Source organism: Mya arenaria, chromosome 13 (genome assembly GCF_026914265.1).
Source record: "Mya arenaria isolate MELC-2E11 chromosome 13, ASM2691426v1".
Classification (NCBI taxonomy): Eukaryota; Metazoa; Mollusca; class Bivalvia; order Myida; family Myidae; genus Mya; species Mya arenaria.
Window position 1 is genome coordinate 15,611,258 of NC_069134.1, and position 16,250 is coordinate 15,627,507.

General features: G+C 36.2%; 1 protein-coding gene across 4 annotated transcripts in view; it reads left to right on the forward strand.

Annotated features, from left to right (window-relative positions):
• Window positions 1–146: 146 nt before the first annotated feature.
• Window positions 147–16,250, forward strand: part of LOC128213738 (ciliogenesis and planar polarity effector 1-like) — a 35,450-nt gene continuing 19,346 nt past the window's right edge. For 3 of the 4 annotated variants that reach the window (XM_052919768.1, XM_052919770.1, XM_052919769.1), the window contains exons 1-20: window positions 147–195; window positions 1,331–1,450; window positions 2,670–2,811; window positions 4,205–4,318; window positions 4,639–4,862; window positions 5,361–5,470; window positions 5,657–5,908; window positions 6,940–7,122; window positions 7,282–7,541; window positions 8,367–9,228; window positions 9,607–9,791; window positions 10,065–11,102; window positions 11,602–11,676; window positions 11,911–12,119; window positions 12,401–12,572; window positions 13,187–13,412; window positions 13,850–13,980; window positions 14,175–14,401; window positions 14,704–14,871; window positions 15,284–15,508. In XM_052919768.1, the coding sequence (XP_052775728.1) occupies window positions 1,370–1,450; window positions 2,670–2,811; window positions 4,205–4,318; window positions 4,639–4,862; window positions 5,361–5,470; window positions 5,657–5,908; window positions 6,940–7,122; window positions 7,282–7,541; window positions 8,367–9,228; window positions 9,607–9,791; window positions 10,065–11,102; window positions 11,602–11,676; window positions 11,911–12,119; window positions 12,401–12,572; window positions 13,187–13,412; window positions 13,850–13,980; window positions 14,175–14,401; window positions 14,704–14,871; window positions 15,284–15,508 (4,884 nt within the window). In that variant the 5' untranslated portion in view covers window positions 147–195; window positions 1,331–1,369. The remainder of the gene's footprint in view (window positions 196–1,330; window positions 1,451–2,669; window positions 2,812–4,204; window positions 4,319–4,638; window positions 4,863–5,360; window positions 5,471–5,656; window positions 5,909–6,939; window positions 7,123–7,281; window positions 7,542–8,366; window positions 9,229–9,606; window positions 9,792–10,064; window positions 11,103–11,601; window positions 11,677–11,910; window positions 12,120–12,400; window positions 12,573–13,186; window positions 13,413–13,849; window positions 13,981–14,174; window positions 14,402–14,703; window positions 14,872–15,283; window positions 15,509–16,250) is intronic. The other variant, XM_052919771.1, reaches the window with a different exon arrangement.

Genomic DNA, 16,250 nt, shown 5'->3' on the forward strand with positions numbered 1-16,250 from the left:
TAAACCGTTTTACCCTATGGTTACTGTTTGAATCATGAATGAATTAATAATCAGAATACTGTATGAATCAATATACATGTATGAGCAATAGCTTATTATCATAAAAAAATATGCCAGATTTACACAAATAGTCGATTAAATTCCTAGTCAAGGTAAACAAACATGGCGGACAAAACAGGAATCAACTTGAATAGAGTACGTTATTATGCTCATCAACTCTTACATTGCTTATTTACAGATAAGAATCTATAAATTTTTGTTCATGATTTTCATTTCGTAATTAGAATTTTTAGATCCATTTTTTACTCTCTTTTTTTCATTTTTGTTGCATTTATTTTTTTTGTAATACATTTTCGCGAAGACGTACTGACAGCTACCTGCAAACATTGTATTGTGCGCACTTAAGTACACTTAATCTTTACATTTAAGTATGGTATGGTAGAGGAGGCTGTGGTACAATGCACACATCATGAAAAAGCCTGTTATATACTGTATAGAACATTCGTAGTCTATAGATCAAATTGCATGGCAGACATAGACCAGTTTCTGGCTGGCTAAAATCCACAATCATCTATCTCTGGATAATGACAACTCCTCTTGCGCAGGCTTGTTAGTGAATAGTGAAAAATTAAAACACTGAAGAAGCAAATCAACATCTGAATAGTGAGAATTTGAGTATAAAAAGAAAACTCAACTTTTAAGTAACATGATAAAAAGTGATCGGTGGGTTGCTGGAATCACCCTTTTTGAAAAGTAGCCATACGAAAACCTTCGTCTAGGCAACTGGGATAGAATTAGTGGTTAGTGAGTTATAAAAGAGGACTGTAATAACATCAGCAGTCACATTTCTCAACTCTTTAAGGACAAGAGGGCTTATACAGTCTGGTCAAGCAGCTTTGTCTGGTTTCAAATTGGCAAGAAGTTTTTGTATGCCATTTCTGTGAATGATAATATCAATCATCTTGGGGTAACTGCAATACTTTTGTGGAACAAGGTTTCTCAATATCTGCAAACAAGCTTGTTTGAGAGAAAGAGGGGATGTTTTTGAAAAAAATAAAACCCTTATCATGATTATGGTAGTACTTTTCATGATTATGAGGTTGTACTCAACTAAATTTTGCCAGACCATGAAAAATAAACTTATAATTCACAGAGTACAACAAGTTGGACTAGACAATTTGAATAAAGTTCTTAAGCTGCTAAAATCACTTTGGTCTTTGTTTTTCTTCTATCATTATTGGACGCAACCCATCCTTAAGCTTTTTTGTTTTTAAGTAAACAGAGCTGTCTTTTCATGAGAAAACATTGAATTGTTTACTTTTTGTTTCAGGAAAACTAAAATGGAAGGTATATAGCATTTTGATGCAAAATGAGGCTTGACTTGGAGGTATTAGCATCCACTGCCATCAAACGTAAAAAGCCATGGCCAAGAACTATATGGATAGGAGAGGTAAACATATTTTCTGGCATTTAAATAAATGTCAAGAATTATTTGGACAAGCCAGGCCAAAATGCTGTTAACAGTGTCGGTGTGAAAGCTTATTTTATACTCACACTGAGGCCTTGCCCATTTTACGAGTGTCTGATAAGATTGGTACATTTTAGGTTTTTGGAGCCCAGACAGAATGTAACCCTGTTTAGAGCTACCCCGGTTCTTTAACTTGCACCAGTGTATAGCACTCTCACACTTGACCCCCATGTAACAACCCTCCCATGCTGTCAACATGCACAGGCACACATTTATAAACACTTAAACAAGAAATTGTATGAAATCATGAACTTTTGTTATTAAGTATGTTTGTCAAAAACATAGACATAGTTGAATTTTACAAAGGTTATTAGTCTCAATATATATTTATCTGAAAGTTTGAGAATGCAAAGCTGCAAATTAAAATTAATAAGTGATGAAACTTGGTGTGTATATAGTTTATTTCAAGAGCTAGCTTGTGATTGCTTTTGAGAGGGTTGGGGTCAAGGTCACTGTTAAATGTTAATAAAATAAAAAAAAAAAATAGAAAAATGGTTTCCGTCTGATGTCTTTAGTTAAGATTGATGAATAGTGATGAAACTTGGTGAAACGAAAAATATACTTAACTTATTCTTAACTAGAGAATTTTTCGGTTGTCTTTTTATTATAAAAGTAAAGGGAAAGGCTGCTGCTTTTTGCTTACTTATTCAAGAAATGAATTGCCTATGATTGCTAGTTGGCCATTAAAAAACCCTGTTTTTTTTTCTCATTGCAACGTTACTAGTTACACTTAATCATTATTGGGATAAATAAGTGCAATAATTATGTACACTGTTCAATTCCTGTACTTTTAATGAACTATCTACGAATCTGAATCTAAGTTTATACTCTTTTTTATGTGAATACTAACCTATTAATAAATAGTATTTGATAATCAGTTTTATTAACACATAAATTGTAATATTACTATTGGAATTTCAAAGCTGATTTTCGCACTTAGTCCATAATGTAGTTATTTATTTTCTGGTCCTGGTAAAAGAGGTGTTGACAGTGCTACACTTTTAATTACTGCCAATGAACAGTTTCAGTCATATTGAAACTGCGTTTTGATACTTTGGATGTAGTTTGTGCTGTGATCGGATCTCTTCCAGAACATCATTAAGTAACTTGTATTACATCATAGTTTTCTTTACCCCTATAGGAGCAGGAAAGCCTTCTGTTGCTGGATGCCCCAGGAAAGAGGGTCAGTGTCCTGTATGTGCCTTCTGGGAAGACAAAGAGACGGCTGCCAAAAGTTTCCCCACTAGCTGAGCAGGCCATATGTTTTGCTAGCACTAGAAATGGTAGGCTTTGATTAATTTCTATGCCTCTTTTTGCGACTGATGGTATTTTTTGTATAAATCTGATTTTTTTATTAGTTTGTCTGTTTTTTTAAACCAGGTTTTAAACGAAAACCGGGTTATTAGAATGAGGTTGTCGTTGGGCGGGCAGGCGTCAAACATTGGTTTCTGTTCAATAACTTTAGTTAGCATAGATAGATATTGATGAAACTTGGTGTGTAGGTAGCTTATGGGAAGAGCTAGCTTGGGATTGCTTTTGAGGGGGATGGGGCTAAGGTCAAGGTCACTGTTACTAAAAATAGAAAAATGGTTTCTGCCCAATAACTTTAGTTAGCATTGATAGATATTGACGAAACTTGGTGTGTAAGTTGCTTATGTGAAGAGCTAGCTTGGGATTGCTTTTGAGTGGGGAGGGGCTAAGGTCAAGGTCACTGATACTTAAAATAGAAAAATGGTCAAGGTCACTTTTACTTAAAATAGAAAAATGGTTTCTGCCCAATAACTTTAGTTAGCATTGACAGATATTGATGAAACTTGGTGAGTAGGTAGCTTATGTGAAGAGCTAGCTTGGGATTGCTTTTGAGGGGGGTGGGGCTAAGGTCAAGGTCGCCTGTTACTAAAAATAGAAAAATGGTTTCTGCCCAATAACTTTAGTTAGGATTGATAGATATTGATGAAACTTAGTGCGAAGGTAGCTTATGTGAAGAGCTAGCTTGGGAGGTGGGGTCAAGGTCACTGTTCCTAAAAATAGAAAAATGTTTTTCTGCCCAACAACTTAGTAAGAATTGATGGATAGTGATGAATCTTAGTGTGAATATAGCTTATATGAAGCTGCAGATTGAACTTGCTCATACAACAAATTAATTGGCTATAATTTCTGATTGCCCATAACAAAAAATGGTTTCGTCGCATTGCGGCGCTTCTAGTTAATAAATAAAGTGGAGGCATTTACATAGCCTTTGTGTCTTTTTCGAGGTCATCATCATTGTGCAAAAACTTAAACCTAAGTCATTACTAAAAAACTGTTTCAAGTTTTTGATACACATGTTGCCAGAAATAGCATGCACATTTGTAGCAAGGCCTATAACTCTGGCTTTAATAATTGTAGAGTTGTGCCCCTTTTTTATCTTTAAAAATAATAGCCAAACATTTACATTTCCTCTGCGATGCTCTTGTTTTCAATACATGTAGACACGAAGTGACATAATTTCACCTACATTACTTTAACAACACAGATAATAATTACTGTACAACCACTACCTCGATGTGCAAAAACAAAACAGCTCTTGTCTTATTTGATTGAAATCTTCAGTGAGGTGAATATGTAAGTTGTACAGAAAATGATTCATGACATTTACCTTTATGTGTTGTTTAAAAGTAAATCAAATAATTGCAGGTCGATATTTAGTGGGCCTGTTGAGCAATGGTGAGTTGTTCATTTGGCACAAAGATAAGGATGTTGTCAAGTTCATCCCGGGATTGGAGAAGATGGACAATAACTTGGCTACAGGTATGCTTGTCTTAGTTTGTGTAAATTGTACTCTTATGTATACGCAGGCATTCACATTGAGGAAGCATTTTGCCTAGTATTTCAAAGTCTAAAACAAGTGTTGTGTAGGCCTTTCAATTATTGCAATTAGAGGTTAGGTTCAACAGGCCTGAATGCTAGCTTATCGGTTTACTATTTGATTTAAAAGCTTGTAAGATACCTTGCTATTTAGATATTTAATGTTGGAAAGGGAAAACTATTCAAATAATTAACTAATGCAGTGCCCACAAGACTGTAAGTCTTTATGTGTAAATTTTAATGTCTTTATTTGTTTCTTTCAGAAAAGTGTCACATTGATGCTTCTGATGACTGTAGCCATGTGCTTGTTGCTGTTGGCCACCAGTCTTTCTACATTTGGGCCATGGAGAGAGGGGAGACAATTCACAGGGAACAAGTGCCTGCACTGAAGGGAAGTTGGCACAGAGTTACTGTTCCTGCCGGGATGGAACTGCCAACTGACCAGAATAGGGAATGCAGCATGGCTTCTGTCTTCTATGAAAGTCTTGTAAGCTTTTCCTTTAATTTAGTTTTCAGTTAGTAATATTGTTGTTCCTGTTTTGTTCACATATAATTCTTGTGTGTTACATTTTACATTACATTTTTACATTTATAACAAAAGTGTCAAAACTTTTGTTAAGAATTAAATTTTGTGTGTTTAATTGGGTAAAATGATTTGGGCTCATGTGCAACTTTTCAGATGTTGTGATGTAATTTCTATTGCTCATGTGTTGTCATTAAAATGGATTTTTGATGAAAATACATATAAATATGCTATAAAATATCAGTTGTATAGGTGTCCATACATAAATAAATTGCAGAGTGTAAATTCATTTTCTGTTGTGTGCATCATTTTCATTTTTCGTAATTACAATTATATTTTTTCAAATTCATATGGTATCGTTCATAGGTTGTAAATTACCTGTATGTTTTGGGGTAGGATCAGGTTTCAGGAGAAGAAAATATCTACACTCGTATATTATTCACATTGTTTGTGTTGTTTCAGAGTCTCGGTTACTGTTGTCAGTGTTCCCTGGTGTTCAACGAGGAAGCCATGTTGTGTGTTGCCACTCTGGTGCTCAAGTTTCCGGACCATACACTGTCTTTTTCACATAGGTTTGGGTCATGAAATGGTTGTAAAACAATACAAACACCTCACATATTTATTCCTGTCATCGTCATATGTGAATCTTGATTTGTTGTTTAATTCTATGTTGAAGTTTTCTAAACCATTTAGTGCATAACAATTATTATGCTTTATTTTACATTTCAATAACTCACAATCACAATTCTTTTTCACAGTCTGCCCATCTTCAGTGCTGAATGGAGTCTACTAGAATACCCATTTCCCCAGATGCACCCAGACTTTGAGCCGGTCCCCACACCAGGGGCTTATGTATCTACCTACAGTGGGAGTGGCCAGGTGCTCGCTGTGGCAGCCAATCAGAGAAGCCCAGCCAAGACGACCATGCTGTTTGTGTCTCCTCTCACAGACACTGTGCTGGTTGGTGGGATGAAGAACTGTGGGGTCAGCGACCTCTCCAAGACCGGCAGGTATTGGATCTAGTATATATATTTTTGTGCATCATGTATTCCAAATTGAACGTTTATTTTTCCGCAGTATAACTCCAAACGTCTTTGAGGTATTTGACTTCAAACTTACCACGCAGGTAGATCTTATTGAGGGAAAGTGAGTTTGAATTAGTTGCCGCAATGGCAGTTTTGTGTATGTGGGTCTGTGCGTGAATGCATGCATCTGTCCAGTTTTGGCTGGTCACGTACCAGACCCACTGCTATAGGTCCAAAGTCAAGGGTCATTGGTCAAAATCCCTTTAATTTGGCTTATCCAGGTTGTAACCGGGCAATGCATTAGGGTTTAAGAAATAACTTGGTACAAATGTTCAGCATGAGAAGATTAGGTGTCGCATACAAGACACATATCTATAGGTAAATAGTCAAGGTCACACAGGATATTACTTCTTACCATAACTTGGGACAAATATTAACCATGAGAATACGGCTTGTTGTGTGCAAGATCCATGTCTGTAGGTCAACGGTCAAGGTCACACTCAGGAATTGTTGGTCAGATAATATTTTTGATTTTTCGTCATCACTGTTGTTCAGAGCCATCATCTTTCCAACAATTACATTCAAAGTTAAAGAGCAATCCTTCTCAGAAGTGTTCCATGTTTGTGAAACTGGTGAGCTCCACATTGTAGCATTTCGCCATCAAATTTAATTGGAATAAATTTTGTCAAAAACTTTATATAAATTTACACACAGATAGATCTTATTGTGAAGATTTTCCGTTGCACATGAATCATAACTCTGTCCTTGGTATTTTTAGCATTAAATCCCGTTGTTCATTTTTGTATTTAATTTTTGTCAAGAACATTCTGTTCACAATGAAAAGTGCTCCCAACAGGTGACATATCCGATTCATGAAATTCTTGTTTATGAATTCTTGAAGTATGATAACTATATTAATTTTGGTTAAGAAATGACTTTTTTGTTTTTGTTCAAAAGAGTTTGATTCTTCCCAGTCAAGGAAACTTGAGACAAAAACATTTGAAATTGTTTTTCAGACAATACTGGGTATGTGACCTGGCATGGACGTCAGATAACCTGTTCCTGGCCTGTATGTTGAGGAACGGCAGTGTGTGTCTCATTCCCAGACTGGGGGATCCGATTGCCATAGAAACAAGGGGCTGCTCTGTTGACATGGGACCTGCCTTGTTCTTGCCTCTACACCCTGCAATCATGGTCAGGTATGGAGTAAACTTTATTAATGATTTGTTTTATAAGAGTCTTTAGGTTTTGACATTTAGAAAGTATAAAGTGTTTGAATTTATTCAAGGGACTGTTTCAAAACAAAGCATATTGAATGAAGCTAAATTATGATTTAAGTTTGTTAACATTTTGTTTAGTGGCAATGCTCAGAGCCTGGAACCATCAGCAGCGGAGCAGGACCCTCTCCAGCAGACGTTCTCTGTGGCGACACATCCCAGCCTTCCCATAGTGCTCTTCTCTGATGGCTTCCTGGTTACTGTAGCACAACTTCCTGTTGAAGTCACCGCAGTCACAATGATGAGAGGGCTCGTGCTCGAGTCAGCCAAGCACCTGAAAAAGCTCTCACAGCAGGAAGACCTGGACATGACCGTGGCTGACGCTTACAGGCTGTCTAAAGGTAGAAATCTTTGATGCCAAGTGGTACCCAAACTGTATACTTTTAAATGTTCTGGTCTCATTACAGCCTTAACCCTTTAAATTAATCTAAAAGAATAAGATTAAACATGTCAATAGTAATATGCTTTTTCTTTTACTACCTTTTGCCTCAGCAACGAGAGTCCAGTTTCCAAAATATTTAAGATAGTTTGCCAATATCAGACAATGTTTGCATGAACAAATCAAACATGTAGTCTGAACTTAACTTATTCCATATTAAACATGTAATGAACTCAGAGCAAGGCAATTTAGTAGGGCCGAGAATCTTGTTATAATAATTTATTAGATATTTTATAATAAACTTAACGTAGAGAAAAACAAGAGCAACAATGAAGGAAAAAAATGATACCTTAAATAGGAGATGGCAACAGTTAGAAAATATTGTTTTAAACCAGTGCTCTGTAATATAGTATTGTAGTATGTTTTTAGGCTGGTAAATCTAAATGAAATATCAACAAAATACTGCCATTTTAATATTAGTTACAACATTGTACATTTGATTGTATGAATGTCATTTTGGGCAATGAAAATGAAAATTAGAAGATATTTTGGACAAAAAGTTTATAAATTAGGGAAACTGACTTGATTTACATAAAATTTGAATGACAAATAATGTTGACTATTTATCAAAATATTTTTTGTTTGAGAAACTGTTTGTATTTCATCATATTGTTTGTAATGGGAAACATTAACAACTAGTAGTGAATAATAAATAAGATACTAAGTGCTGAAGAAAAGAAAATCTTACTTATTGAACTCAACAAAAGTTTTATGATTTAAATTGCAGGTCAGAGAGGATCAAAACAGAACCTGGCACAAGGCAACAGCAGAGGAAAAAGGAGAAACCAATATGAGTTTGAAATGGCTGAAATCTCCCTGAACGCCACACATGACAGTGATGTCAGCATTCTGGACACCACAAACAAGATGGGCTTTGACCAGTTTGGAGCTATAGGAAACATGGAGTCTGGCAAGATTGTGTTTGGAGAGCCCGAGATGATAGCTATAGATCCTAATGCTACATTTACCGGACTAGAGGCATCAGAATCACTGCTGAAGTATCTGGAAGAGTCCATGTCAGCTCTGACCCAGGTGTGGAAGCTTGGAGCATCTTATTCCGACATTTGGTCAGCAGAGGTGGACAACATTGTCAAACAGGCTGTACACAACTTCTATAAAATCTTCAGTGTGGTGCTAGATTGCCCGGCTGTGGACGCCATTATGCCCATCCTGACCCCTAGACAAAGCTCTGCCATCCAGAATCCAAGGGTTTACAACATCATTGTTGCCTACAGGAACATTCTTCAGCTGTTGAGGTTTGACACCTTTAATCAACACCTCATACCTGCAGCTCTCAGGCTTATTCATAAAACCATTCAGCTGATGTTGACAAGCAAAGAGCTGGAAAATACAGACCCTAGACTGAAGACATTATTTGGCTGCTTTAGTCTTCTCAAGCATGCAGAAACAAGCCTGAATCGTATATATGTGTGGGTCCCTTCTGACAGTCAGAATGGTACTCCAGTATCTGGTTCGCCACGGAGGTTTGAGCCTGCTGTGATGATGAAGGGGAACCAGCAATCTCCAGGAAGTAGCACTGATGTCCACGGTGGACGTCTCCAGAACAAGGGACAGTTCCCAGGGAAAAGGTATTGACACTAAAAGATTAATCATTCAAATGTACTTTAAATTTTTTTTATTTTTTATTATGTACTAAAATTTGTAATTAAGATTAAGACTTGTTGCATCTTTGTTCACACATTTTATTTATAAATTGCTTAAAACAAAAAAAAATAAACTATATAGTTATATTCATCAAAATATAAAGTCTATCATCACTCTATGATATAAATGTTCAAGTAGATTTTTGAAGAAGATGTCAGACATGTCACATGTGTTGTCAATATGTCTGTTATCATTTTTTTCCAAAAGTCTAACACTTTTGGAAATTTTTATATACAAAAGTACTAAGATAATTGGGTGTTATAATAAATTAAAAACAAATATTGTCTATTTTCTCTCCACAGACTGGCCGCCACCTGGAAGCTTCTTTACAAGCATGTGATGGAGCACCAGGCCCACATTTCCCGTGCAGGGGACTGTAGCGGTGACCTGGTGCACGTGGACAAGCTGCTAGCCTCCATACAGCATGTGCTGCATGATGGAGAGGGAGAGGTTACACCCAGGTCAGCAGCCACTAAACTATCAGCAGGTGAGTTTCTGTTTTGAAGTCTGTTTAAACTTGAAGTGATTAACTTGATATTGCAATATGAACTAATTGTTCCAGACAATACATAACTACTGGCATTTTATCATAGATTTCCCTGTTTATCTCACAGTTAAGTTCCTTGATCAAAGTTGTCTATTTCTAATCATCAAAAACATTTGAGCTCATTCTAAAGTGAGATTTATCTGTCTTGTAACATACTTATATTTTAACAGTTATGAAATTAAAACTCATTATTTGATGCATTCAACTTTACAGTTTGGTTGAGACATGCTTTCCCATTTGAGTTACTCTCCAATTCCGACAGTTTCATGTACTCTGACTCTGATCTAGACACTTCACATGATCCTAAAACATCATCACCCAGTCCAAATTTCACATCTGACAAAGAGACTACTTCTTCTTTACTGAAAAGTGGGAGTGCAGATAGCTCCGGAGGTTTCTCTTCTCTTGTGAAAAGGAGAGCTAGCCCTGATAATGCAGGGAGTGTTAAACAAGAAAACAAAACCCATTATAGGAGTCTTGGTAGAAGTTACAGCAACACTGAAATACACGGAACTTCAGAATTTAGTGGTTTTGACATAAAATCGTCCACATTGAAAATTGGTCAAAGTCCTGTTTCCATTTTGAAGAATGGCAAAGAAATGTCTGTTGCTGTCCATTCAGCATCAACTAGTTCCCAAGAAGTAAATGATGGTCAAAATAAAGGTGATTATTCCCCTAGCTCAGTAGACCAAAATTCAACATTAAAAATAACTGGACTTTCTTCATTTTTGCGTTCTGACTCCACATCATCCAATCAAAGCTCTTCTAGGTCACCTAAAAGTGGAGTAGGCTCAAAGTTCAAACTCTTCAATAAAATAAAATCTGCTGTTTCCAAGCAACAAACTGACTCTTCCCTAGAAAATGGGTCAAAAAGTAGTTTCATGTTGCAAGTGGGCTCGTATTCTTCATCACCCAAAGGAAGTAATTCCTCTAATTCTTTTATGAATGCCATAAAATCTCAGCTGAAAATAAGGTCATATTCATCCTCACCAAAAGAAAGTAGTTCCAACTCTTCAACTCCTGTCATTATGGTTGACATTACTCAAAATGAGACCATGCAAAGTATTGATATCAGAGAATCTGAGGGGTCAGATCAGCATCCTCAATTTGATGAACATGACAAATCTAAGGAATCCTTTGATCCCAGATCAGAGGGGTTTGAGGTACATGGGAGTGTAGAATGGGATAAAACTCAATCGGAGAGCTCAAAGTCTCCCAGTAAGAGGAAATGTAAAGCAAAAGTTAAGGAGTGTAAGTCTCATGCACAATGTGATGGTGATGGCTGTATCTTTGGTATCTTATGTAAGATACTTGTGGTGAAATATCCTTCAATTAAAGTATTGAACTGTTTTGACAAAATTTTGTCAAATCTAAGATGTAACTTGTAAGTCTGTAAGACCTTTATCCTATCTGGTAATGGTAACTATTTTTGTTTTGCATTGTGTGGTTTGCTGTTTGAAACGCTTTTAGAATAAATTAACTTCACAAATTTCATAAAAGATCATGATTTTTTAATGTTTTTCATACATCTTTTCATTGCACAACACTTATTGTGAAACAAGCTATTACAATGATACACTCATTACAATTATTGGCAAGATGCTATTTGAGAATGTAGACATTTTGTTATATTAAGTTACTACATGTATCTTCCTATCCAGTATTGGAAGCTGAAATGGTTTATTATTACTACAATTTTGTAAATGAAAATGCATGAAATTGTTATATTGAAACATCTTTTACCCCTTAGGTGAGAAGTTGAGTGTGGATGGTGAACATGACCTTGCCCTGGAAGCCTGGAAGGAGCAGCTCAAAATGTACGGAGGTGAGTAGCTCTTATATCCCCTCAGGTGAGACGTCAAATGAGGATGGTGAACACATCCTGGCCCTATCTGCCTTGAGGGAGCAGCTCAAATATTTTAGATGTTTCTTATTTTAGGTCAACATTATACACGGTATTCAGCAAAACTTTAATTTTGAGTAAAATGAAGTGCACATCATAAATGTTTAATATTACTTTAATAAATCTATAAAAGTCTGATATGTTATATAAAAACAGGTAAGAAGGACAACCCGAAGACAGCCCGTATGTTGCACTCAGTTCTGTACACCTTCCTGCTGCGTGACGAGCTAGCCCAGGCAGTGGACTTTATCGACGGGATGATCCTCCAGGCCAGTGTGGACATGGCCATGAGCTCCCGGGAACTGCCCACATATGAGGATGGCTCCAGGCCTCCGCTCATGACACTGGTCACCCACAGGTCACAGGTGGGTGGGTATTGCGGTTCAAAAGATTCTCTTCAAATTATTTTCCAATAAGGTTATATGAGTTGTAACATATTTCATATAAATATTATGCCTTTGTTTACTCTATGTAGAAAGTACTTTACATATACATATATGTATGCAATACATATTTATTTTGATATAAAGTAAAAAAAATCTGTGTACAGTTAATAAGTTTAAGTCATTGTTACCTGTGTGCATGCTTCTCTGTATGATTGTGTTTTAAAACCTATGCACCTTGAATCTGGATTTGATCTTTGCAGGATTCTGAGGAGGAAGAGTTAGTTCCCTGTATCAAGAACAAGTCCATCAGACAGACTGTGCAGACAATGGCCCGGTTCATGGCAGCATACTTCAGTAACCAGACCATGTACATCTACCCACCTCACAGTGCCCAGCCCCTCTCCTCTGTACACCTCAGCTCTGTACCCACCAGTAAGGGGCGGATTTTTTTGTCTCATTTCAATGCTGTTTTTTTACAGGTTTTTCTTTGAAAAAATAATTGCATAGTTTGTATGTTTGTTTCAGTGGTTCTATATATGTGTATTACATAGATAACTACAATGTTGCAAAGACCTTTTCATTGAAAAAAGTATTACACAATCACTAGGATTTAAACGATATCGCGAATTGTCAAAAGTTCATTCGTACAACCGAAATCACTGATAATCAATTCCATGATCTCAGAATCAATTATCGCCATAATTATCTAAACATAGAAATGTACAGAAGACCACTGCTATTAATAAATAGTATTTAATCTCGTGTTTACCCAAATGGGAAATTCTATAAATGAAAAGTTATCTTAAAAAAGATGTAACACAAATCTGTTTAAAGTACTATTATTATTATAAATTTTTAGTTCTGATTACATGATCAATCAACAGTTGAAATGGTTTGTATGATTATTTCTGAGTTTGGACTGATTTTCATCCATACCAATAACTGTTTTCAGATTTATGTCTGGTCTTTATGGTGATGAGTTAGTCATCTTGCTTTGTTTTTCTTTCTCTTAAACTTGACTTTTACTTCTATCTCCTTTGTTTTAGAGAGCCGGATCATCCCGAAGTACCATGAGGAGATCACACAGGTTATCACACGGGAGAACCTAAGCAGTCTCTGGACAACAGAACGCACTGTGGAGTACCTGCTGCTGTCCGGGCTTATCTGTGAGACAGCGTGGTTTGCTCACAAGATGGGGGACTGGAAGACCGGCTACCTCCTGTCTGTTTCCCATACCAGCCACAGGGAGATTGCCCCGCAACTGTATAGGAAGTGAGTCATATTGGATGGATTATAATGCAGAAAAATACTGTTTTTCTTAGAGGTTGAATGAATTTAAGTTGTGTGGTTTCATAAACATTTCTAAAGCTGTTCTTAGATTTTTGAAATTAAATTACATTTACCTGACTATCATAGTGTGGTTGATTTTAACTCCCTTATTGTACAATGATTGTGAAACAAATTATTACAACATTGTTCTAATCACATGTGTCACAATGTTATTCAGCAGTATGCTTTTTGCGTTGGGGAAACCAGAGTACATACAGGAAGCTCAGTCATCTGGTTTGGTGACATCCAAGTTAACTCAAATGGAATGACCGCCTTAAAAGTATTATAGCCCATAAAAATCTTGCAACAATCAAATTTCACCACAAACTTACATATACTTGTATACATTTCATTACTATTAAAGCCATGCCTGTTTTCAGACCTAAGAAGCCACTGAAGTTATCAGACAATCTGTGGCCACACTCCATCTTGCAGGAGAAACTGGAGATTCTTATCAAGTCAAACAGGGCTGACAGTGCTCCAACAGCATTTGGAAAACACCATAGCAGATGTAAGCCTCAATCAAGTTTTTATTTGAAATTATCACTGAGTTTCTATGTTAAGTTTTCAATTATACAATGACTTCTTTGGTAGTTTCAGTAGAAAGGTGTCTTTATAATAATGCTGGTAATGATGACGATGTTGTAGATAAGTTACTGTAACAGCAGCATTTCTAACATTAATATTGTTTTTAATTATTTGTAGATTTCATCCCAATCAACCAAGAGACGAACATCCCTCAGTTAACGCGGACATTGGGTGATATCCTCACAGCTGGCATAGTGTCCGATGTAGAGCTTGCACCCTGGCTGCTAACTAGCCTTTTAGAAAAGCTGAAATCAGTGGTGTCTAACCTCTCCCCACTGGTTCCCGAGGGCTTCTACCTGCCTGCCCCACCCCTGTTCTGCCCCCAGCCTGGGGAGGTCGAGATGGTTAGTGAATTTGTCACAATTTAAAAAGTAAATTAATTAAGATTAAGGAAAAGTTATAAGTAATATTTATGAAACCATGTTGTATGTGTAAAGGTCCAGTTTGAACCTGTAATCATGTTTCAATATGTCATACTTGTTTCACTGAATTTACTAAATATATAGCCAAACATATACATCCCTACATAACATGGTAGAATATTATGGAACAAAAATATTTCATTTCCTTGATCTTGTTATAGAACTGTTGTACAAATTAAAAAATTAAAACAAATAAAATAAATTAAAAAAGTTACCATTTCCAGACTGGGGAGCAGCCGGACGTCCAGTATGAGCATGAAATACGTATGGAGATGTCCTCCATCATCCAGCTGATCCTGGTGGCCTTAAACTCTGCCAACCTGGCCCTGCCCACTGGACGCTGGTACATCCAGGACCTCTTCAAGATGCAAGAGAAGGCCGCCCAGTTTAAGGTAGATAATGAAGTCACACCATGTATTTTCACCTCAACCTGAATGCATCATGCCATGCCCATGGCTGCTCAATATAATGAAGTTTTGATGATTGAATAGCTTAATGGCAATTTCATTTGTAGTACATTCTTGGTTTGGAAATAGACAGAAACTAACAATATCTCAAATTATAATGCTAAAGTAGTAGTTTGTTCTTGTTTCACAAAACAAAGGAGCAAGTATGCATCTGTTATTTTGGAACTGGGTAGATGTATTTTCAAGAATGATTTCTTAATAATTTTAGCATAGTTGGTAATTAATATAATATCAAACAAATATTGAAAGCCTACATTTGATTACTATATAAACTTTTACAAACAAAAACATATAATTATCATGTAAATCTGAGTTCAATTTTCTGGTTCGTTCACAGGCCACAACAGAAGGTCCATGCCTGGAGCTCCCTGAGATTCTACAGCAGTACAAGATTTTCCGATCCGAGCTGGTTGACCTGCGTGATCTTCCCAGTGTGCACTTTGTCATGTGCGCTTTTCGAGATTTCTGCACACTCCTGTGGCTGCTACACGTGAGAGACGAGCTGTCTGTACACCTGAGAAAGCGTGGCAGTCACCTGAATGATGAGAAACAGGGTGGGGAGGTATGTAGTATTAAAAAGAGAAAATGTCTGTGTTGATATTTATTGGTTATAACTGTTTTAGTGTCATTTTCATTGCTGATTTGTATGGATGAGTATGTTTAGTTTATTTGATTTTATATATCACTTTAAAGGGGTACAATATTGGTTCATGCAAGAAACTTTTTTTAATACATTTACTGATTTCACTTGAATGAACAATACAAAAAAAGCACGCGATTTATGAAAGATAAAAAATATAGGCATTTATGAATGAGGTTTTCAGTTTTTCAATTAGTCACTACTAACAAATTCCCCAGTTAAAAAAGTGCCAAAATATGGATAATATTTAGTGTTGTGCCGATGATCGATTATAATCGACAATTGATTTGAAAGGCCTACGTCGGTGACAATCGATAGTGAAATTTGAACAATCGCTTATAGAAACAAGGGATGTTACCGCTACCGACTACCAGTAAAATAAATGTCATGAATATATGTTTTGTTTCTGGTTATACTAGTTTGTGTTGAAATGTTAAGATGTTACTATGTTAAGTTATCTAGTCATATTCTTATCAAGTCAGTAAGTCACTACAGTACCTTATTACAAATTTTCTTTGCAATTTAAAGGATTGGTTCTCAAATGTTCATATTTGTGGTTTAAAAGTGATTTTTAAAACATGTTACCGTTTACTTCTTACCATGTAAGAATTTAGTTTTCTCAGTTTTCTGAAAGAAAATGTTCTTTTAAAACAAATAGAATTTC